Genomic DNA, 23,417 nt, shown 5'->3' with positions numbered 1-23,417 from the left:
CTCCTGCCTTCAATCTTTCCCAACATCAGGGTCTTTTCAGATGAGTCCGTTCTTCACATCAGGTGGCCAAAATATTGGAGTTTCAGCTTTAGCATCAGTCCTTCCAATGAATATTCAGGACTGATTTCCTTTAGGATGGACTGGTTGGATCTCCCTGTAGTCCAAGGGACTCTAAAGAGTCTTCTCCAACACCACAGTTCAAAAGCACCAATTTTTCGGTGCTTAGCTTTCTTTATAGTCCAATTCTCACATCCATACATGACTACTGGAAAAGCCATAGCTTTGACTAGGCAGACCTTTGTCGGTAAAGTAATGTCTCTACTTTTTAATATGCTGTCTAGGTTTGTCATAGCTTTTCTTCCAAGGAGCAAGCATCTTTTAATTTCATAGCTGCAGTCACCATCTGCAGTGATTTTGAGGCCCCCCCCCCCCAAAAAATAAAGTCTCTCACTGTTTCCATTCCAACCCCATGCCAGGGTTTCTAGAAATTCCTCAGGTCTTAAAGGGAGTTTTAAAAAAAAAAAAAAGTTTTCCTCAGAAATGTGATTCCAAGTGAGGGTAGCACCCACTGAGAAAGCCTGGAGTCAAGGGACAAGGGGACTGATGGAGCATTTAACATGTCTGCCCACATTCATTCAGCAAACATTTCCGCCACCTGGACAGGACCGAGGCATGCAGGTGAACGCCATGTCGCCTGCTAGAACTCTACAGAGGGTTGGAGGAGCGCCCCCCACCCCCTCCTCTCCGCACCCCAATAGAAGCCTACGCCCTCAGGCAGTGGCTTTTTGCTCAGGGGTAAGGGCTTTTCAGGCAGTATAGGCTTTAGTGAGCATCTGAACTGGAGCGGAGCCTGGGATGGCTGCAGATCTGTGGCTTAGGCGTCTCCCGGTAAGCAGGTCAGAGCCACCGGCAAGTTTTCAGCAGGGACACGGTAGGGATTGGCTTTGTGTTTTAGTCAGGGTAGCCTGGTGTCTGTGTGAAGGGGCAGTACCGGTGAACTTGGAGACAGGGAGACATAAAGAGGCCCTCGTAAAAATCCAAGCAAGAGAAGAGGCTCGGAATTGCCTCCCTGCCAAAGAGCAGCTTCCCCAGGGGGCAAGTGTTTGAGGCAGAATGCCACCTCCCTGGGCCTTGGTTTGTTTACTCCCGGCGTGACCGGCAGGGACACTGCTGGCAGCACCACGCAATTGGCATCCCGGGTAGAGCCCCGGCGGGGGCTGCCACCGCCCTCCACGTTGGAGCGGCCAGGCCAGCGGCTCCCGGAGCATGTGGCCCCGCCCCAGCCCCGTCCCGGACCCGGATTGGCTCTGGCGGGGGGCGGGGCCAGCGGGCTCGCGGCCCCAGGCTTTTCCCCATTGGTGGTTGCGGCGGCGCGAGCCCGGAAGCGGACGGGGGCGGAGGCGGCGGAGGCGGAGGTGCCTCGGGCCGGCCGGGGTTGCGGTTCTGTGCTCGACTCTCGGCTCCTCCGGCCCGCGGCCCGGCCGCAATGCATCCCTCGCCTCCGGGCCCGCTGGGCGACTGCCTACGGGACTGGGAGGAGCTGCAGCAGGACTTCCACGGCATCCAGGTGAGCGCCAAGGCGGGCTCCCATTGGTTCCGAGCCATGTCTGTCTGGCTCGGGGTCAAGGGTCGGGTAGCCCCGGGTCAGGCTGCGGAAAGCTCGGGGTCAGGGGTGGGGGACCCTGGTGTTGCTCCTGACGGCAACGAGGCCCTGGGTCCCGGTGTCCCCGGTTGGACCCTCCTTTCGGCCTCAAATCAATGTCCGGCGGTGGTATCTTTCGCCCGCGCAGCCGCCGCGACTCTGGAGTGACCCTACTGACCCGGGCAGACCTCCGGTCTCTCGTGAAGATCTCGGAAAGAGGCCCCGACTACGACCTGGTACCCTCCCAGGAGAGTCAGAGCTAACCAGGGCCAGTCTTGGGTCAATCACTGAGCAAAAGCGCCGTGGGCGCTGGCCGGGCCAGCCTTCCCCTCCTTCGGGCCGCGCGGTCTGGGCTGAGTGTGGCTGGGGAGCAGGACGGGAGGCCGCCAGGCCTTGGTCCGGGGAAGTGGGATTTAGGTGAAGTCCCTGGATGGGGGCGAGGCAGGTTCAGGGCGCAGGACAGCTTCCAACCACACAGGACCACGTGGCTGCTGCAGAGAGTGAGGGGAAAGTGGGTGGGCGGGGCCCTGCCAAGAGACCTCATGGGCCTGACAGAGGTGGGAATCTCTCTGAGACCAGTGGAAGCCGAACGTGAGGAGGGTGGCGGTATTGTCTGGATCTGGCTGCTATGGGCCGCTGTGTTTTTCCGTGGACAGGCGGACAGGGGAGTGTGTGACTGGGGGTAGGCTGAGGTGGCCCCTCCTTGAGCATGAGAAACAAACCCCAGCCAGGGTAGAGCCCAGGCCCGCTGGGCACTTGATCAGGCCTTTGCCTCTCTTGGACTGACTCCAGCCCTTTCCTGTCCACATTAAGCCTGACTGCCCCCTGGCCTGTCCTGGCCAAGCCGCTATCATTCGTGCTTTTCCCCAGGGCCCTGAGCAGAGCAGACCCAGGTTCCCAAGCCTGGGCACCACCGTCCTGGCCTCAGCCCCTGCCTGACCTTCCTCACACTGCCCCTTGCCCCCCCATCTCCAGGCTGCTCCTTCTCGAGACTCACCCCAGGGGGCAAAGTGCTCTGGGAAGCCCTGGGCCAAAGGTGCTGCGGGGAAGGGTAGAGGAATGGTCTTACAGCAAGAGGTCCAAGGGCTGAAGCCTGGTGACCTTTAACCCGGGAGGAAGATGCTGGGAGTGCCAGAGCTGCAGTCATATTGGACAACCTCAGCTCCCCTCGCCCTTACAGGCTGTCTGGACGAGAGGCTCTGAGAAGGCCAGGGATGGCTTCAGGCCACCTGCTTGGTCCAGACTGTGGACCTGTGGGCTTGGAATGCAGACTCAGGATGGGCAGAGAGGGGTGGGAACAGCTAGTAGATAGGCTGAGACTAAGAAAAGCTTCCAAGAATGCATCTGTTTCTGGAGCTGACGTGCTGGGGGGCTCCTGGGCTTGCTGGAAGAGCCCTGTCTCCTTGCCTGCCTTGGAGAGAGAGGACCCTTGGGGAGTTCCTGAGGCTGGCTCAGCTGGCTGCCGCCTCTCCTGCTGAGACCCTCTTGGGGAGCCCTGGGCGAGTCTGTGCCCCACCCCCTTCCTAGCAGGCTCTGGCTCAGGGGTCCCCTAGCCAGCCTGAGTCTTCCTCCTCCCTGGTCCTCAGGAGACCCACCGGCTGTACCGCCTGAAGCTGGAGGAGCTGACCAAGCTGCAGAACAGTTGTACTAGCTCCATCACTCGGCAGAAGAAACGGCTCCAGGAACTGGCCCTTGTCCTGAAGAAGTTAGGACCCATCCCCTCCACAGGCCCCCCCCCCCCCATGCCCTCCCTCCTCATACCCCTGGCTGTGGACCGGGAGTGGGTGTCAGACCTGGTGGGGTAGGGAGCTGGTGCTGACTCCCAGGTGCCCCCGGGCACCGCCTCTCCCCTCTCTGGGCTGCGTCTGCTCTCCTGCCCCCCAGGTGTCGGGTGTTCTGACTGTGGCTTCTGCGGCCCCACCTGCAGATGCAAACCCTCCCTCCCGTCAGAGGCCGAGGAAGCCGCGCAGGAGCTGGAAAATCAGATCAAGGAGCGACAGGGCCTCTTCTTCGATATGGAGGCCTACTTGCCCAAGAAGAATGGGTGAGACTCCCCTCCTCCAAGCTCGGTTCACAGCCCCATCTTCCTCTGCCTGGTTTCCTGGACCCACTCTGGGCTGAGCCGTCAGACCCAGTCCTCCCTCAGGGACAGCCTCAGTGACTGCCCGCTCACTGTGATGACGGGTGCTTTGTGCCGGATGTGCCGAGAATCAGGGAGAGCACAGACGGGTACCTCACCACTTGGGAGGCCGGAGAAAGCCTCTTGGGGTAGGTGACGCCTGGGCTGCGTCATGAAGGATAAAGAGGAGGGAGCCAGCTGGACCTGGAGAGGTGCAACAGCAGGTGTCACGTCCAAGGCACAGGGTAGGAGGTGAAAGGTTGCGGAGAGACCAGAGCAGGAGCCAGCCTGCGGTGCTCCCCTCTGGCCCAGTGGGCAGGAGAGAGTGACAGCTCAATTATGCACTTAGATCAGCCGCAGTCACAGCAGAGGACGTGGCAGAACCCAGGGCTCTGGGAAAACAATCCAGCAGAGAGACAGCTGGCAGTGAGAAAGCTGGGGGAAAGCATGTCCCAGAAGGCAGGGGAGGAAGGAGTGGCCCGTAGCCTGAGATCAGATGGCCCCCGGGGGCAGCTTGGGGGGGTGGTCAGAGGTAACATGGAAGGGGAATGTTTCCTGGAAGTCCGGGTGACCTTGGAGAGAACCGCTTCCAGGAGGGTGGGGCTGGAAGGGTGATATTGGGGATGACAGAAGAGCCGAGGAGACAGCCAGGTTCAGGCCACGCTTCTGAAGCTTGGAGGTGAGTGGAAGGAGAAACTAGTGCCTGGAAACTAGCAACTAGAGCTCATCGTGAGGATTGAGGAGTCGCTTCTGTTTGGGTGTGTGAGTTTGTACATAGGAAGGACTTGAGCATCTCTGCCTGCTGAGAGGTGGGGCCCGTGGAGGGTGAGACTGCAGGGAGGCTCAGTACGCAGTGGAAGGAAGTCCCTGGGGCCGTGGGAAGGGGTGGTCTGGGAGGAGGGGCTTGCAGAGAGGAGGGTCGGGAGGCAGCAGGGAAGATGTCACCTGCCTGAAGGTGACAGGGTGGAGGGTTTGGGGGAGGGCCGCGCCTGGGAATGGGAGCGGGAGGAGCTCGCGGCACGCGGAGAGGCAGCCTGGCCTCCGGTCCCATGCTGTGCCCTGTAACCTCTCCGTGGCCTCAGGCTGGCCTCTGAACCGCTGTGAGCCCCGGCCTAGGGCTTGCATGTGAACATGCAAGGAGCCCGTATGGGTGCCGCCTCTTGGTACAGGGCTGTGACTCTCAGACGAGAGGAGCTTGGATGGGGTAGGTGATGGCACCCTTCGGGGTTGGGAGGAAGTCGCGGTGCAGTCATGGGTGTGGGTGGCTGCAGTGGGCTTGGGGCTGAAGGCTACCTCTCCTCCCCCAGATTGTATCTGAGCCTGGTCCTGGGCAACGTCAACGTGACACTCCTGAGCAAGCAGGCTAAGTAATTTGTGGTCGCCAGGCTCCTCCCCGCCCCCTACCTCCCGCCCCGGGGTCCCTTCCAGCCTGCCCCAGCCTCCCTGGCTGAGCCTGGGGCTCGGGGGCCGCTGCCCGATGGCACTACAAGCAGCCCGTCCGGTGGCCTGGGTGGGCCCCACCTGCACCCCAGCCTGCCCCACGAGTGTGTCCCCCCAGGTTTGCCTACAAAGACGAGTATGAGAAGTTCAAGCTCTACCTCACCATCATCCTCATTCTCATCTCCTTCACTTGCCGCTTCCTCCTCAACTCCAGGTGGGTGTCCAGTGGGGGGTGGGGGCTGGCCCCCTGGACCCTCTCCAGGCGCCAGCATCCGCCCTCTGCACCCCTCCCCGCAGGGTGACAGACGCTGCCTTCAACTTCCTGCTGGTCTGGTATTACTGCACCCTGACCATCCGCGAAAGCATTCTCATCAACAATGGCTCCAGGTGGGCGAGGGTGGGGGGGCGGAGCGCCCCTGGAGCTGCCCTGGAAAGTGGGGGCAGGGGGTGCCATGGCCCTCTGAGAAGCAGGGTGGGTACTGGCTCCTTCCCACTGCAGCCCCACTTCCCACCCCCCGAGCCCTGATCCTGGGGCTGAGGAGACAGGGGTGACGGTGGCTTCCTGACGCAGGATCAAAGGCTGGTGGGTCTTCCATCACTATGTGTCCACGTTCCTGTCGGGAGTCATGCTAACATGGTGAGCGGGTCGGCTTGGTCCCACGGCCTCCGGGGGAGCAAGGGGCAAGGAGAAGGGGGTGGGGGCTCCCCTAAGCGCCCAACCCGCCCTCTGCTCTCTGCTCTCAGGCCCGACGGCCTCATGTACCAGAAGTTCCGGAACCAGTTCCTGTCCTTCTCCATGTACCAGAGTGAGTGTCTCCAAGGTCCCTGCTCTGCTTAGGGCTCACCCCCCAGGGAAGGGCAGGCAGGGACGTGGGACACCAGCCCCGTCCTGATGCCCACCCCCGACCCCGCCAGGCTTTGTGCAGTTCCTCCAGTATTACTACCAGAGCGGCTGTCTGTACCGCCTGCGGGCCCTGGGCGAGCGGCACACCATGGACCTCACTGTGGGTGAGTCGGGCGAGGCCGCCACGCCCTGCAGTCCTGAGGGAGCCGGGAGGGCCTGTCCTTGCCTCTGGCCCGGGGTCTGAGTGACGGGTCCTCTGCCCACTCTGCCCCTGCAGAAGGCTTCCAGTCCTGGATGTGGCGGGGCCTCACGTTCCTGCTGCCCTTCCTCTTCTTCGGACACGTAAGTTGTACCCGAGCCCGCCCGTCCACCTGACTGTCTCGAGCAGGGACCGTGTGTAAGAGCCCACTCCCTCCCAGTTCTGGCAGCTTTTTAATGCGCTGACGTTGTTCAACCTGGCCCGGGACCCCGAGTGCAAGGAGTGGCAGGTGAGCCAGGCCCCCGCCTGGAGAGGCTGCGGGGAGGGCCGGCCTGGCCTCCGTCCTGACCCCGCTTGTTCCTCCAGGTGCTCATGTGCGGCTTCCCCTTCCTCCTCCTCTTCCTCGGCAATTTCTTCACCACCCTGCGGGTCGTGCACCAGAAATTCCACAACCAGCTGCATGGGAGCAAGAAAGAATGAGGCTGGGCCCTCCCTGCCCGATGGCACCCCCGGCCTGGAAGGGGCTTCTGAACCTCTGTGGAGGGGGTGGGGGCTCCCCATGTCTGGGAGGGTCTCTCTGCCCTCCCCTGGGTTTTGTGGGCTCTGTGGGCCCTGATGGCGTTGCTGGAGAGGAGGACCTGGGCCTGTGTCCCCGCCCTGTGGGAGCTGGGCGCCTGTGGCCTGAATAAAGGAAAAGGCTCCAAGAGCCTCGGTGTGTGTGCTCCTGCCGGTGAGACGGGCCTGGGGGGCCTGTGCCGCCACCGCACGGGGCCCGGGGGCTCCCGAGGTGTCTCTGGGGTCTGAGTTCAGGAGACCTAGATGGAGGCCTCAGATCTGTGCAAGCACTACCCAGCAAATACAGAAAACAACTTTATTCCAAGGGCGAGAGGTTATTTAAAATTATTTACACTCATTGAAAATCACGGGGAGGGGCCAGGCCTCACTTAGCTGAGAGGTGGACCTCTGTGTTCACCCACCAAGGGCCCGGAGGCGTTCACATCACAGCCTGTCACCCTCGGCTGTGCCCCTAGGCTGATGGCCGGAGGGCGCAGGTCCAGCGGGAGCAGCCTCTGTCCTGGGCCTGCCTCCGGGGCAGGTAAGCACCCGGCAGAGCCACCCAGGAGACCACAGAAGGGAGTGAGGCACGTGATTACATGATAGGGAGGCAAGTCTGTAGGGCGCAAGCGGCGGAGCAGGGTGGGCAGCCTAGCTCCACACGTCCATGGAGTAGCGGCCCTTGGTCATCAGCTTCTTGACGTAGTCCACAGCCTGGGCATGCTCCATGGCACCTTGCTCGGCCACGATGTCGTAGAAGGTGTTCTGCACGTCCCTTGCCATGTTCCGAGCGTCCCTGCGCACAGGACGGAGGTGGCACTGGGAGAGGGCCCCTCCACGGGCAGGACAGCCCCCCTGCCCCTCCTCACCCCTCCTCTGCCCCCCTCACCCCCCTCTACCCCCTTACCCCCTCTGCCCCCCCCTGCGCCCCTCACCCCTCCCCTGCCCCTCTTCTGCCCCCCTCACCCCTCCTCTGCCCCACTCACCCCCCTCTGCCCCACTCACCCCTCCTCTGCCCCCCTCACCCCACCTCTGCCCCACTCACCCCTCCTCTGCCCCTACTCACCCCCCCGCCCCCCTCACCGCTCCTCTGCCCCCACTCACCCCTCCCCTGCCCCTCTTCTGCCCCCCTCACTCCTCCTCTGCCCCCACTCACCCCCCCTCTGCCCCCACTCACCGCTCCTCTGCCCCCACTCACCCCTCCTCTGCCCCCCTCACCCCTCACCTCTGCCCCCCTCACCCCTACCTCTGCCCCCCTCACCCCTCCTGTGCCCCACTCACCCACACACGTAGATGTGGGCGCCCCCCTCATGGATGAGTTTCCACAGGTGCTCCTTGTCCTTCTTCAGTAAGTGCTGCACGTAGACCTGGGGGTGGGGGTGCCTGTGAGGAAGGCCCATCGCACTCTGCATACCCCCACCCCCGGGGCCTGTCCCAGGCCTCACCTTCTGGGGCTGCTCCCGGGAGAAGGCTACGTTGAGCTGGGTGAGGGTGCCGTCCTTGTGGAAGCCGGCCAGCTCCTCACGGTACAGGTAGTCCTCGTCAGAGCGCCGGCAGCCGTAGTAGAGCAGCGTCTCGCCCACCTCCTTGCCTGGGGCAGGGGCAGCAGGGGTGAGCGAGGAGCCCCAGGCCCGGCCCCCTGCCTGGAGCCTGCCTGGGACCCCGTGCACTCACCCTGCTGCCTCAGCCAGGCCCGCTCCTGGATGAAGCCTATGAAGGGGGCAACGCCGGTGCCGGGGCCCACCATGACGACGGGCGTGGTGGCCTTGAAGGGCAGGCGGAACTGGGACTTGCGCACGAACATGGGCACCAGGGCCCGGCCGCCGTTCTCCCCGGCCGGCTCCTTGGCCCGCAGCCAGCTGGTGGCCACGCCCTTGTTGATGCGGCCCGTCTTGGTTTCGTACTCCACGGCCACGGCGCAGATGTGCACGGAGTTGGGGTGCACCTGGGGGTGCGCAGGAGTGAGCGTGGCGGTGCCCGAGGCCCCTTCCCTCCTGCCACCCACCCCGTCATGGGGTCTCTGCTCAGGGCCCCTTCCTGGCAGCCGGCCTGACTGGCTCTTGGCACCAGGCCCGGAGGGCAGGGTGTGATCTTACGGTCCAGCCTTCTGGATACACAGCCCGGGAGTCTTGAGCAAAGTGCCCATGGACATGGGGCAGAGCTGAGACTGCGACCCAGAGACCCCGGGCTCTCTGAGGAGCCAACACTGTCTTCTCTAGGGGGTGGGCCGGAGCCCCCACCTTGGAGGACGAGGCGATGGAGTAGTAGCGGGCCTGCAGACGGGGCAGCAGCTCGCACAGGTGGTCGATGGGGGGCCGCAGGGACGGGCAGTCCTGCAGAATGGCCAGGATGTGCCGCCGGGTCTCCAGCACCCACCTCAGGTACAGCTCCTGGGGGCACAGATGTGGGTGAGACGGTGAGCGGCCCTGGGGCCCAGGCAGCTCGGGGAGCAGCCAGGCTGGGGGGCTGGTGCTCAGGGTGCCGGGGGCAGGCCCACCTTGCCCTCGCCCGACGAGGAGGCCATCTTGCGCAGGTGCTCCTGCTCGGCGGGCTCTGAGGCGTACTGGGCCAGCTCGTAGAGCACGTTGGTGCGCGGCGGGTTGGTCATGTCCAGGTAGTAGGTGAGCGCCGTGCGGTAGGAGGTGGGGCAGGGGAAGGGGTGCTTCTTGTTGGACTCCTCTGCAAGGAGAGGCAGGGTTCAGGGTGAGGGGCCCCCCGGGGCGGGTGGGCTGCCACAGGGAAGGGGTAGGCCAAGGCTCGGTGGGCGGGAAGCCAGGCCAGCTCTCTCGGGGTCTTCCTTGGCTTTGGGGCAAGGCTTGAGGCTTCTGGCTGCTGGACAGGCAGTCTCATCAGAGGCAGGACGCTGCTGGGGGCGGCCTGTCACCGTCCCCATCCAGGACAGTCACTGCTCAGACAGGGCGGCCGAGGGGGAGCCTCCCGGTGGGGCCTGCCTGCCTGCAGCCTGGACCTGGTCCACTGTGGGGACGCCAGGCTCTGACAGTGAGATGCCAATACTGGGCCTTCAGCTGTGATGACAGGCCCCCTCCAGCTCAGGTTTTATTCTTGGACACAAGCGGAGGTCGGTGCATGGGGCGCCCACATGCCAAGCGTTTGGGGCAGCATCTTGTACACTCAGGCGCTCCGCCAGCCCTTGCCGAGGGGCTTCCACTGCCACAGTCAACAGGCCGGCCTTACTGACACCTCCCCACGGCCAGGCCCAAGCAGCGCTGGACCCCGGAGTGACTCCACCTCCTAGAGGCATGACCGCACGGGTGTTGGCTCCTGCGCACCAACGAGCCCCAGAGAAGCACAAGGCTGGCAAACCACCCAGAGAGGAGAGGGCCTGGCCCAGGACGGCTCAGCCTGGAGGGCTGTGGGCCTAGCTTTGGGGGAAGGGTTGAACTTACTGAAGCACGACCTACATAGGGTGTACAAGTCACGTGAGCAGTGCCTGGCGGATTTTTGCGAACTGAACGTCCTTGTGTACCCAGCGCCCACATCAAGCAGCAGGTGTTCCCCGTGCCCAGGCACCCTCTTGTGTGGGCTCAGAAGCCGGGGCTCAGGCCTTGTACCACGGGGCAGGTGTGGGCGCTCCTTCTGAAGTCCCACTTCTGCCTCACGTTCTGAGCCTCCTCAGAGCAGCCCTTGGCAGAGAAGGGCCCCCCACCACAGGGGCTCAGGTACTCCTGGGAGAAAGTGAGCGCCGACAACCCCCCACCCCAGAAAGGTGCTGCTTCAGAGGCACAAGGCCTCCCCCAACCCCCACCACCGCCCCCCTAGTGAGAGGAAGACCGGTCCGTGGTCCACGGGCCACCAGGTCCCCTGCCAGCACGAGGAATTCTGGTGCAGATCAGTCCCCTTCCTGTCCTCTCAAGGCCGACTCTGGAACCCTGAGAGGTGCAGAGGAGCAGCCCAGGCTTGGGTCACCGAGGACATGGGTGAGCGAGCCGGCGGGGCCAGGCCGAGCTGCGCCCCAGGTTGGTGGGCAGTGCGGGGCACTGGGGGTCGCAGTCAGAGGCTCAGGCGGGGCAGCCTTGCCCTCGGCAGGGTGCAGGCTGAGCACCCTCAGTGGACCTAGAGTCTGTCAGGATTGCTGCCACGGGCCCCTGGAGCTGGAGGCGCCTCCAGTCACCGGCTGTGGTGCTCTTCCCCACAGGACATGGTGCTGCGCGGGCCTGGCTCTGTCTTCGGGCCCCCGTTCCCTCAAGGGAGTATGGCAGTGAGGGGGTGGGGAGCCCTGAAAGAGGGCCTGCCAGACCCTACAGCTGCCTTCCCCCTCTGCCTCCTGGCTTGTTCTGCAACCTGCCCCTTGTGTCTTGGGTGTGAGGGCTTCCAGGACACCAGGCTTTAGGTCTAAGCAGAAACTCAACCTCTGAGCCTTGTCAGGGGGCCCATTCCCACCAGCGCCCTCAGGCCCAGGTAGGGGGAGGCCTGGGACCCAGGACTCACCGTCAAGGTTGTTCAGAGACATGATGACATCCAGGTCGGCACCCAGGATCTCGCCAAGCTGGTTCACCAGGGCAGAGTCATTAGCCGGATAAACAGCCACATGGTCCCCGGACTCATACCTGGGGGTGATGCGAGGCTCAGGGGGAGGGTGGAGGGCAGTTCTGTGCGGGAACAGGAGGCCTGGGTGGAAGGTTTGGGGAGGGGGGTGGCAGCAGCTGGTACCTGATTTTGGAGTCCGAGATGTCTAATTCCAGGTGCATGAGGTGTCGCTCGGTTCCCTGGTTCAGCTTCCGGTTGGTGGTGACGACAGCCAAGAACGGGTTCTTGGCGTCGAAGGGGCTGGGTGGGGAGAGCAGTGCAGTGAGCCAGGCCTTCGGTCTGAATCTCCGCACCCACAAGGACCCTTCTGACCACACAGAACATGGGAACCTCAAAGCTGGCCTCCCGGGTCAGGAGGAAACCTCTCCAATGAGGTACAGGGCTTTCCTAGCTCCCCCCAAGGCGGTGCTCCCGGCACCCCCAAGGGGGAAGAGCTGGGTTATCAGTGTCCCTGTCTATAGACACAGACACTGGGGCTGGTCTGAAACCTAGGGGAGCCTCCGCCCCTGGTACCCACTGTGGGCAGAGCACAAGGAGGGCCTGGCCCAAGAAGGTGGTTCCATAAGACGGAGCAAGGGCCTGGGTCCTGAGTGACGGCCCAGGACTGCGTGTGGCAGGAGCCAGGCTTTCCCCCTGGGAAGTCACTGCAACGGGCTTTCGGCTGCAACCGCAGTGGCTGCCTAGAGTGGGGCTGCTGGAGGGTCAAGGAGGACCTTCCTGGGCGGCTCCAGCAGGAGTCTGGGTGGGGCCCAGGTGCAAGTGAGGGGCCCCAGAGAGGAACACTTTGGACAAAAAAGTCCAAACATGGTGGCAGATTTGAAGGAAGCGAGCCCTTTGGCCAAGGCTCAGCCTAGACCCAGGGCTGAACTTGCTACGTCCTGGTCCAGGAAGCGGTGGGCATCCCCCACCCCCGGATATTTAACAGGCAAATGAAGTACAAACTGAGCAAGTGCCAGTCTTTCCAAGGCCACGCTCTGGACCAAAGAACCACCAAGAGGGGAGGGGTGCCCAGGACCCTGGGCTCGGAGCAGCCCCCTGTCTCTGCTCTGGGCTTCGTGCCCTCCTCTGGGTGGAAACGGACGTGTGGGTGGCCCCAGCCAGGGCCCCTCCCAGATGGGGGGATGAGGAAGCCCACGGGATGGGGCCTGGCAGGAAAGGCCTGCGGAGACACACGCGGCCAGCCCTGGCCGGCCTGGCTCTGTACTCACGGTTTCTGGTTCTCGTAGCTCTTCAGGCGGCCCATCTCGCCCGTGTACACCTTGGCCACGTCCATGTCCGCATGGACCACAAGTTCGTACTGACGGATGCTGGAAGTGGCAGACCCAGGGTGAGGCCGAGGGCTGGGAGAGGCAGGAGGCTAGGGGAGGGTCCCCAGGAGGGAGCGAGGCTGCGAGGCCATGGGGCATGCCTGGGCGACGCGGGGCCAGGCGTGACCCACAAGGAAGGAGATGCGTGAGTGCAGGGCAGGCAGGAGAGGTGGGGCAGTCGGGCCAGCAGCCCTGAGGAGACCGGGAAGCCCACCCTGACCCTCGCGTGCGGGCACAGCGCAAGCACCTGGGCCTGGGCCCCTTCCATACCCCGACTGAGCCTCCCCCAGCCCCACTGCACCCACCAGGCCGGTTCCCCACCCACGGTCCCAGGTGCACGCACTCACCTGGACTCCTCTCCCGTAGCTTCCACCCCGAAGTGCTCGCACACAGCCGGCCAGAACTGCTCTCGCCACGTGATGAAGTCCTCCTCCAGGCTGCGGACAAGAGGGGATGAGCCCGGGGCCAGACGGGGCTGCCAGGCCAGCTTGGACCCTCTGTACCCTGGCTCCCCCTCCAAGCTCGAGAGTTCATTTCACACCAGCCCGCCCAGTGATGTAACCCAGGGCAGCAGGAAGCGTCCAGAGGGTTTGCAGTAACCACAGGAAGCCCCGTCTGAGCTGGGTGAGCCGGGAGGGTGTGGACAAGCAAAGAAGGCGGGCCTGGTGGTCCCCCGTGGTGAGGCAGGTCACAGGGGTGAGCCGACACCACGGCTCTGCCCTGCCCTCCTGGGCCCCGGCCAGCCTGACCCTGGGGCTCCCGACACTTGACAGCTCGGGGGGTGCTGAGGGTGGCTTGGGGTGGGGGGACTCACTTTCCGTCGTCGTCGCCCAGCCCCAAATCAAAGATCCGCTGGGCACCGAGCTGCTCCAGTCGCTTATCCACGTACTTGCCCATGGCGTTGAAGTGCTCATAGGTCTTGTTCCCGAGGGCAAACACCTGTGTGTGTGAGGGGCCAGGGTCGGCGGGTCCGGCCAGACACCTTGTACCTCCGGGGAGGCCCCGGAGTGGCTCTGTTTCATGGACCCACAGCTCAGGCTCCTCCACGGCCACCTCGGCCTGGACCCTGGCAGCAGCAGGGTGTCCACCCCACCCGCTCCCTTGCCTGGCCGAATCCTGGTCATTCCACTCCTTTCTTGCCTTTTGTCTCTAGAAGCTGATGCCCCGGGCACGACGGGGCTGGGACAAGGGAACGGGGCTCTTGGTGCCGGGCCGGGCGGAAGAGAGGGTTACCTGTGAGCCCTTCCCGGGATTCCCGCCTACAAGCTCCCTGTCAGGCCTGGGCTCAGCCGGTCGAGGTGAGAACTGGAGGTGTCCTCTTGGACACGAGCTTCTGGAGGTCACACAAGCCCACCCGGGTGACTCACCGCGTACTTGACCCCAGAAAGGTCCACGTCCGTCTCCTGCAGCCAGTCATAGAAGTCCTGGGCGTTGTCGGTGGGGTCCCCCTCACCGTAGGTGGCCATGCAGAACACGGCCAGGGCCTTCTCAATCTCTGGCAGGCTGCTCAGGTCGGCCTGGGGGGACAGAGGCAGGGCCAAGTGACTGTGACTAGGCCAGCTCCGAAGTGCAGACGGGTGAGTCCTGGGCTGGTGGACAGAGTGCATCTCAAGAGAAAAGGGGCAGCAGGCCCAGGAGAACACGGTGAGGCCTGGGTGTGGACGGCAGCAGCGGGTTCCAGGCCAGGAGTAGGCACTCGGAACACGGTGCCACCTCTGGAGCACCCTACAGAGTCCCGGGGCGCCTGAGTTCATGGGATTCCTAACCAACTGTCTGCCAACTCGAAACCCAGATCCTAAGACAGAGGGATAGTGGGCCATCCCCAAGACCAAAGGATGTGTGTGTGTGTGGGGGGGGTAGGCAGGGGCTGGTTTGGTTTGGGTGAAGGAGGGGCACAGGTGGGAAGCAGCTGGCACTCAGAAGACAGGGGTTCTCAGCGGAAGTTCATTCATCACGCTGGAGCGGCAACAGCCCACGTGATGACTGGCAATGACCCTGCGGGGGAGATGCAGGAAGGTGTTCCCTGGGGCGTCTTCCCAGGACGAGCTGCTCTGTCAGCCCTGCCTCTCCTGGGGCCTAAGGACCACTCCCCCTTCTCTGCCCACTGTGTCCCCAGGGGGCTGCTGGCCTGGTTGTCTCAGAGATAGGCGAGCAGACTGCTGGAAGTTTCCTGCACTTTGGAGAGTTACGATTGGCAAAGGAGCCAGTGCTGGGAGGAGAGTAAGCAAGGTGAGCTGGCCCCCACAGTCTCAGAGACGGGCTGGGTGTGGCTGGGGCCAGGAGGTGGGGACTGTCCTGCAGACAGCGCTGTGTGGGCCTGAAGGAGTCACGTGCCGAGGATGGCTGAAGGAGGAGACGGGGGAGGAAGGATCCTGTAGCTCCAAATGGGGGGTTTTCCCTCAGTGTCTGGGCTCTCCTGGGCCCTCCCCAAGCCCAGACACACAAGTTTACAGCCTCCGTGCAAAGCCGAGCTGCTGGGTCCCCGGAGATGGCTCATCCAACACCCTCATCCCCTCACTGTAGACGAGGCCCCCAGTGAGGCCAGGTCACCCAGGCAGCCGGGGGAGTGAGTTAGAGTCCAGCTCCCCTGCCACTGCAGTCTAGGAGCGGGGGTTGAGGGAACACGAGAGACAGTTCCTCTCCTGACCTGCTGAGATCCTGTCCTCTTTTAGGCCACACCCAATCCACGAGGTGCCCGGGCCCCTTCTGGGGGCACCTGCCCAGAGCCTGTACAGCCTGCAGCATGGAGAGCTGGGAAGGGAGCGCACACGCACGCACCTGGGCCAGGCGTTCTCCATGTCCAGAGGCCACCTGGCTGCAGGGACAAACGACAAGAGATGCCCAATCCTGCCTGTGCCTTTGCCTAACTCCGCCTCTGTGTCTCCACGACGCAGACACGCCTGCCTTAACACCCTAGAACCGCACTGCCTGGAAGGAAGGGGTCAGGGCGCGGCGAGCACTCACCAGGTCGTACTCCTCGGGGTCAGCTGCCATGCCCCGCATCCCATAGCGGTGGGCGTCCTTAGACAGGCGGTTGGCAAACTCCTCAGCAGTCCCCGTCTGGGAGCCGTAGAACACGATGATGTTCCTGCCCTAGGGATGGCCGGACACACGGGGTCAGCGAGGGGCCAAGAGCCACAGGCTTCACCGGAGACTCAAGGTGACCACAGGGGCAGGCAGGCCCGTAAGGGCGCCCTCGTTCTTTCCTCCTTCAGGTCCTTTCTGAGCCACCCTCGGGCCAGCATCTCACTACCACAGCCACTGCGGCGGGTGGGGTCAGAGGCCGCTCAGCCAGCTCCAGCTGACGCCATCAAGGTAACCCAACACACACAGCTGCTCAGTCACAACTGTGGACACATCTTTAAATGACACTTGAAAAAAGCAGAAATAACGTTCCGTAAAGAAAAAAAAGAAGTGACCAAAGACTATGTATAGCATAATCCAATTTTGTTACATACCCACCCGACTGTGTGCACAGCTTTACAACATTCACGCAGAAAGGAAAAAGAACAGCATGAAATATATCAAGAGTCTCTAAGTGGGAAAATATGGGCGAGTTTTCCCGGATGTTTGTAAAAGTAATAACACATGCTTTATAAAAACCTAGACAGTGGGGAGAGGTACCACATCTAGACTGCTCACAGGCTCTGACTCCGACCTCCTCTCACGGCACCCTCCGCAGCAGCTCTGGAAAAGCCCAGCTCCATCCCCTAGACTCCCTGCAGTCAGGGATGCAGCAAACTGGTCCAGCCGACCGGATGCACTCTGCAGCATCCGGAAGCGAGGCACAGGCCACGTTCCGGTTGGTCCCTTTATGCAGAGCTCAGCAACAGACCTTCCAATGCCCAAACTGCCTAGAGGGGTGTCTGGTCTGGCATGGAGCCCTGACTGACAGGTGCAGGCGACAAAAATAAAACGTAGGGATTACAACTGCTGTATGTTGTTCTCATACCTTTTTCATTTCCTGAATTTATTACAAATCATTTCAAAATCATTTACAAAGGTATTTTAAAATGATGCTTATGACATCAAGGAAAGGAAAGTAAACATGATATAAAACAGTAGCTATGGTAGTTATGGTAGCATCAAAATATATAAAGAACCTTAGAAATAAGCCAAACCAGAAACACATAAGAAGCTACTGAGTGACAAGGGGCTTCCCAGGTGGCTCAGTGGTAAAGAATCCGCCTGCCAATAGAGAAGCTGCAGGAGGCTCAGGTTTGATCCCTGGGTCGGGAGGATCCCCCTGGAGAAGGGAATGTCTACCGACTCCAGTATTCTTGCCTGGGAAATCCCATGGACAGACAGCCTGGTGGGCTACAGTTCATGGGGTCGCAGAAAAGTCAGATATGACTTAGCGACTAAACAAGAACAATAACAACAACTGAGTGACAAAGGGCCCAGCCGAATGGGAAGACCCTCTGGTTCTGCACAGAGATTCAGCATACAGGGTGCCGGTCCTCCCTCTGTAATACAGAAATAACACAGTCCTAATAAAAACTGGAATAGCTCTTTTTTTCCTTCAACAACATGATCCTAAAAAATCTTGTAGAAAAGTAAGTATGAACCCACTGCTGGAACACCATTTGGCAGCAGAAAGGAAAAAAGTGCTGGCACAGACGAGGCCTGAAGACATGATGCTGAGTAAAAGACGCCACCAAAGGCCAGGTACTGTCTGATTCCATTTACATGAAACATCTAGGAGAGGCAACTCTATAGAGACAACAAGTAGATGAACAGTTGCTTAGGGCTCAGGGTGGGGAAACTGGAGTGACTACTAATAATAAAGTGTTTCTTTTGGGGAAGATGAAGATGTTCTAAAATTGACTGTGGTGATGGTTTGTGCAACTAAGAATACACTAAAAAAATCACTGGTGTGTAAGCTTTAAATTGGAGAACTGTATGGGACATGAATTAAATCCCAATAAAACTATTACCCAAAATAAGTGAATACAGGTGAAGTAACAGCTAGGAAAAGTGAAAAATAAGAGTGATGGGGAGAGGGAGGAAGTGCTTAGTGCTACAGATATTAAAAACAAGTTATAATAACTAGACAGTATGATATTATTTATACACAGACAGCTGGATCAAAGTATCAGAATAGAAAAATGTAGAAATAGACTCAAATACCAATGAGAATTACATTTATGACCAAACTAGTGGAGAAAAGATGGACTTTATTACATGGAATTTATACAGCTAAGTAAAAACATGTTGGACCCAAACCTTACATCTTACACCAGGATAAATTCCCAACAGACTGAATTTAAAATATGGAAAACAGAAATCATAAAGATACACGAGAAAACATGGAAGAACTGTTTTATCTCTTTAGAGTGGGGAAGCCTTTCAAATGATGACTCAAAGTCCAGTAGTCATAGAAAGAAAAGTAAAACGGACTATGGAATTTTTACAGGGCAAAACAAACACACAGTAAGCTGAGTGACACACAAACTATCAACGGGGGAAAATATTTTTAAGTCTTATCACAGACAAGTGTTAACTTCCCTAATAACTCTAAAGAATTTCCCGAGAAAGATCAATCCCAACAGAAAAAGTGAGCAAAAGAGTTGAACAGAGAATCTATTAAAAAAGAAAAAAGAAAAGCCATCCCATAACATATGAGAATTTGCTTTAACTCATTCATAGAAAAAATGCAAATTAGAACTAGAGAGATAAATCTTTTTTTTTAAACTAGAAAATCGGCAAATCCCCAAACTCTGATAGTAGACTCTGTTGGCAAAGCTGTGGGGGAATAGATTTTCTCACACCCTGCCAGTGACTGCCCTCATGTGACCCCTGTGGGGTGGGGTGCAATTTGGCAGCTTCTATCACAAACAAATGTACCATTTGATTCAACAGTTCCACATCTGGGACTGTACTGTACTTGCAAATATGCAAACTGATCTACGTGGTCACAGCGGCTCTCTCTATAAGAGTTAAATGAAAGTCATTCTGTCGTGTCCAACTCTTGGTGACCCCATGGACTATACCGTCCGTGGAGTTCTCCAGGCCAGAATACTGGAGTGGGTAGCCTTTCCCTTCTCCAGGGAATCTTCCCAACCCAGGGATTGAACCCAGGTCTCCCGCTGAGCCACAAGGGAAGCCCAGGGGAAGCCACAAAGGAAGAGCTAAAGATAAGCAATATTCCAAATGCCCATCAACAAGGCAATGTTAAAGCAAATTATAGTACTTGTGGCCACGAGCGGAGTCATTATGCAATTATAATAAAGGATGAGGGAGGTATCTCTGAATTGCTTTGAGGCAATCTCCAAGACATATCATTAAGTAAGAAAAAAATAAAAATAAGGTCTATAGCAGTGTATGTAATATGCTACCTTTTGTGTTTAAAAAATAAAAAATAAAAGTCCATTTGTTTTCATTACATGCACAGAAAGAAGTTCTAAGAACGGTGATGGGTGACAGGGACAAGAGAGGAGCTTTCCACCTGTACAGTTTGTGTTTTGGATTTAACCACATGAATGAAGTACCATGTCATAAAATTTGATACTTAAATAAACAAAAACAAAGAGAGAGAACTATAGCTGCGCTAGGACTACAGCCACATCTGGCCGTGGACACAGCCTGGTCTGGGAGGAAGGAGACGGGCGGCATCTGAGTCAGAGGGAGGGTCTGTTCCTGCAGTTTGGTTTGTTCAAGAAGGAAACACTGAACAAGCAGAGTAAACTGTCCTGGCAACGGCAGAGCAGCCTCAAGGCTCTGGTTAGACTAGAATGTACACACGTGGGAACTGAGTCCGGTTCCCACCCGCCCTCTCTCCTCCTGTCCAGCAAAGCTGGCCTTCTGCTGGACATCCCCACCTGCCAACCAGGGCCGAGCAGAGAGCGAGAGAGAACTCACCGTCTTCTTCATCTTTTCCACGAAGCTTCTGTCTTTGACAGAGGAGGTTCTGAAAAACAAAAGTGTCTGATGGGCATGGGAGACACCGCAGTGCCCACGCCATCAGCTGCCTCCAGTCCAGTGCCGGGGCTGGAAGAGGCAGGACCCAGGCTCCCGGACCTGGTAAACCCAAATCCAACACCTCGCGGGGCCAGGGCTGACGCGTGGGTACATGAGAGCATGAGAATGAAGGGTCACGTTCACTTCCCAGACCCTCACCATCCCATGGTCCCCTGGCTTTGTCTCACCTCTCAAGACAACCAGGAGTCTCCCGCATAAGATTCTGACCACACTACTGCTGCACTCTAAAACCTTCCACGGCTCCCATGACCCACAGGCTGGAGGCACACAAGTCCCTTCAGAATCTGTCCTGGCCTCGCCTGCCAGCCCCCTCCCGAGCCCACCCCTCCGTGACGGTCCCTAGGGTCCTGTCACCACCACTGCCTCGTGTCTGGACATCAGGATGGCTGACAGACACACCCTGAGAGAGACCCACAGCGGAGAAGCCAAACTAAAGAAATGGGGCCCTCCGATTCAGAATCCACCCTCCTCCACCGTCTAAATGCTCAGCCACAATGACCAGCTGGCCATCTCCTAGTTCCTCCGTGCCCTTGGACCCACTGCACCTTGGCCTAGAGCGCCCTTCCTTTAACCCTTTTCCCACGGACTCCTGCTTATCCCGAAAACATGAGGCCCAAGCTCCCCTCCAGAGCACCTTCCCTGCCACTGACATGAGACTGTCCGTTACCATCTTCAATGCGTCTTCACGCCTCCATCCAAGCACTTCCTTCAGGGTGTTCTTGCTCAACCTGAGGGCTGGGTGTTGCAATGGGGGGAGCTGCCTGTGTATCTCTTTGCAGTCAGCACGAGCACTGAGTGCACTTGGCCTACGAGGCCTTATCGGCTCTGGGATGCTCGGTCCTGAGTCCTCGCCCGGCAGGAGCTTGGCTGAGGTGGCCTCAGAGGCCTTTGGAGGCTCCCCACCCACCTGAGGGCCTGACATCAGTGGAAAAGCTCTCATCACTCAAAGGACAGAGGCTTCCATACAAGCTTCAGCTAAGTGGACTTGAGTCCTCACTGAAGACAGGGACTGGGGCACACCCACCACCCACTGAGCACCTGGCTGCCCATCCTCCACCTCCAGGCAACACGGGCCAGCCAAGGAGGGGTGGGCAGGAGACTACACGAGGTGGCCCCTACCTTCCCAGGGCCTGTCACCAGGCTCGGAAAATCACGGAGGAAGTGGAGGGGCCACACCTCAGGAGCAGAGAGGCTCAGGGTCAAAGCCTGGTTCTTCTACTAAACGGGCCCCCAACTGGAGAAGGCAGGCCTCTCGAGGCCTCGGACTCCGAGGTTGAAAACCCTGCATCTCCACCTTTGCAGCCGCCCCGGTGGGGTGCTCTGCACTGGGAACTTCTCTAACTCTCAGGGATAAAGAGGGAAGAGGAAAGTATTTGGGTGGCTCTGTGATTTCAGCAGGGTGAGGTGTGAGAAGACCAAACAGATGGGGCGTCCGCAGGCCACAGGCTCCAGAGGGAGCAGGCCCTGTGCCTGGAGAGACAAGAAAAGCCTGAGGAAGAACTGGGCTCTAGTGTCAGGGAGGAAACGGTTCCCGCGAGGGAAAGCCGCAGCAGCTGAGGGGCTCCTGGATGAGGCCCAGGCAGCCGACAGGGATGAGCTCTGGGGAGGAGGGCCAAGGAGGGGGAGCTCCCCATGCAGCTGCAGGGAGGGGGGTGTTCCAGGCCGGCAGGGAGGGGAGAGGGGCCCTCTATGCAGGTCCGGCTGGGGGTGTCAGAGGGCAGGCACAAGGTGCTAGGGGCCCCCACCCTCAGGAAAAGGGTGCTCCTGAGGCAGGCGTGCACTTCTGAAGGCCAGCACTGTCCTCAGCTTCAGCCCCTGGGGAAAGATCACGCCCACAGAGCCACAAGGGGGACGAGAAACCCGAGGAGGAGGGGGACACCCTGTCCGTGCCTCCAGTCACTGCCCGACATGAGGCAGGCTCTTCATGCTCCCACCGCTGACGCCTGGCTGCCAGGCCCTGAGCAGGGCCACCCCTGGGTACCCTCAGCTGGCCTCCCTCCTCCTGACCGCTCCGCACCGGGATTCGCACTCGGAACCTGATCTTTCATGGGGCGAGGAGTGGGTAGGGAGACTGCGGCCCTCCTGGTTTCTGGTCTAAACCGCTTTCTTCGGAGGCAGAGACAGGCAGCCTGCAAACCAGGACCGCGGGGGCCAGGGTGGCCGTGCCCCAGCGAACCCCTGGGGGCCCTTGAGGCCGTGCCCTCCTCATGCCTCCAGACGTCCCTGCCCGGGAGCAAGTTCCCTCCACACCCCAGTGGGGGTGCCCGGACGCTGTCCGGAACTGACCTCGGGATGGGCTCGTCCTGATGAGCTGAGTAGGCACACCCCATGGCTTCTCATGCCCAGCCGCTCTGGACTGCGGGGTCAGGCAGAATGCTGCACCCCTGGACGTGTGCGGGGGGGCCAGCAGCTAGCAGGTTGGGCCCCGTCCATTCTCTACCAGTGCTGGAGGCGGGCAGCCCGGCCCATGGATGCCACACATCCTCCCAGACGCCCTGGTCCTCTCGGGAGCCCCGCCGAGCCCCTGCCTGCCTCCAATCCCAGAGCCTGGGAGAGCGGCCGCATCTGGCGGGCCCAGCGGGGAGGAACCGGGACTCCCAGCTGGAGCCTCCCATGAGCCCCTGCGTCTGGCACACACCCCTCCTCCTCCTGTATGGACCAAGGGAAGGAGGAAACCTCCCCAGCCCCAGCTGGGGTCTCCTTGGTAACTGTTTATAGCAGAGCCCTTTCTCCCCACAGCCTCCCCCTTTTCCACTTTAAGAAAAAAAAAAATGAAGTCGTGCAGGCTGAACAAAGCTCCTCTGGACCCTGGGAGGCAGTGGAGCAGGTTGCTATGGCAGGGCTGCGTCCCCATAAAGGAGCCTGCTGCCGGCCGCCCTGGGATCCTGTTAAATTACATCTGACTCCCAGCTCCCTCCCTACAAAAGAACTGTGGGTGACACAGCCTACGACCCTGGGTCCAGTCACCTGGGGTAGAGGGTCCGTGAAACTAGCACATCTTGGCCCCTCACTGCAGTGCAGGGGACGCCCAGCAGGGTGGGCTAAGATGGTTCCACGTGGGGAGCCCCCCTTTGAAGGCACCCAAGTAGACGGCCATCAGGAGAGGCCTTAGCTAGCCCAGGCACGGGGCTGAGACCACACGACTCCGGAGCACAAACGGTTCCAATTAGGCTCCCCACCCCCAAACTGGGAGCAGAAGTGTCTCTGGTTTCTGAGGTCAACTACAGCGGGGGTGGTGGGGGGACTGGATTGGCCAGAGGGAGGGTGGACAAGAACACTGAGTCACTTGGACCAAGATGAACCACCAGGGCTGGCGTGATTCATTCTCTCTCCAGTCCCAGGCCACGCTCAGAAGGGTTTCTGAAATTCAATTTTCAGCAAAGCGGAATTGATTTCTTCTAAGATTTTCCCTTGCTCCCAGAGACATGTGGGGCAGCTGCTTTCGAGTGACTCCCTTCCAGAGCCTCATGGGTAGCGACAAGTTCTCAGGCCCCAGGGCGGCAGGCCGGGAGAAGGGCCAAGTGCTGGGTGACACCGATGGTGGCAGAGCAGGTGGTGGAAGGCGGCAAACCCACCGGAGCCTCATGGCAGAAAGCTAATGGTTGGGAAAAGCTGCCTAGGGTGAAAACAAAGTGGCTGCCTGGAGCTTAAACAGGAAACAGCAGCTTTCTCCACTGCCTGGGCCCAGAGCGGGAACCACTGCAGGCGGAAAGCGGCGAGGCAGGTGGGAGCTTGCAGCAGTGTGGGAGGCCAGGGTCAGAGTCAAGAAAGGGGGGGACCCC

At 60.0% G+C, this 23,417-nt stretch overlaps 2 protein-coding genes across 5 annotated transcripts in view; one reads left to right on the top strand and one right to left on the bottom strand.

Moving 5' to 3' along the window:
• The first annotated feature begins 1,377 nt into the window (after positions 1-1,377).
• On the top strand, positions 1,378-6,950 carry TMEM120A (transmembrane protein 120A). The gene is made up of 12 exons (XM_065924853.1): positions 1,378-1,567; positions 3,229-3,347; positions 3,570-3,686; positions 5,069-5,128; positions 5,320-5,415; positions 5,499-5,588; positions 5,773-5,838; positions 5,946-6,007; positions 6,117-6,209; positions 6,323-6,387; positions 6,465-6,533; positions 6,611-6,950. Exons 1-12 carry the CDS (start codon positions 1,487-1,489, stop codon positions 6,722-6,724), a joined length of 1,032 nt encoding a protein of 343 aa, XP_065780925.1. The 5' UTR covers positions 1,378-1,486; the 3' UTR covers positions 6,725-6,950.
• A 142-nt stretch (positions 6,951-7,092) lies between these two features.
• POR (cytochrome p450 oxidoreductase) overlaps positions 7,093-23,417 on the bottom strand; it is a 62,757-nt gene continuing 46,432 nt past the window's right edge. For all 4 annotated transcript variants that reach the window (XM_065924850.1, XM_065924848.1, XM_065924849.1 and 1 more), the window contains exons 3-16: positions 19,516-19,564; positions 15,619-15,747; positions 14,022-14,171; positions 13,469-13,593; positions 13,002-13,091; positions 12,556-12,654; positions 11,471-11,587; positions 11,249-11,367; positions 9,297-9,478; positions 9,040-9,189; positions 8,474-8,744; positions 8,245-8,390; positions 8,081-8,166; positions 7,093-7,595 (exon numbers count right to left, since the gene is read on the bottom strand). In XM_065924850.1, coding sequence (XP_065780922.1) covers positions 7,451-7,595; positions 8,081-8,166; positions 8,245-8,390; positions 8,474-8,744; positions 9,040-9,189; positions 9,297-9,478; positions 11,249-11,367; positions 11,471-11,587; positions 12,556-12,654; positions 13,002-13,091; positions 13,469-13,593; positions 14,022-14,171; positions 15,619-15,747; positions 19,516-19,564 — 1,858 coding nt within the window. In that variant the 3' untranslated portion in view covers positions 7,093-7,450. The remainder of the gene's footprint in view (positions 7,596-8,080; positions 8,167-8,244; positions 8,391-8,473; positions 8,745-9,039; positions 9,190-9,296; positions 9,479-11,248; positions 11,368-11,470; positions 11,588-12,555; positions 12,655-13,001; positions 13,092-13,468; positions 13,594-14,021; positions 14,172-15,618; positions 15,748-19,515; positions 19,565-23,417) is intronic.

Source organism: Muntiacus reevesi, chromosome 2 (assembly GCF_963930625.1).
Source record: "Muntiacus reevesi chromosome 2, mMunRee1.1, whole genome shotgun sequence".
In the NCBI taxonomy this organism is placed as follows: Eukaryota; Metazoa; Chordata; class Mammalia; order Artiodactyla; family Cervidae; genus Muntiacus; species Muntiacus reevesi.
The sequence above is the reverse complement of the archived record's forward strand: the minus strand, read 5'-3'. Positions and strand labels throughout refer to the sequence as shown.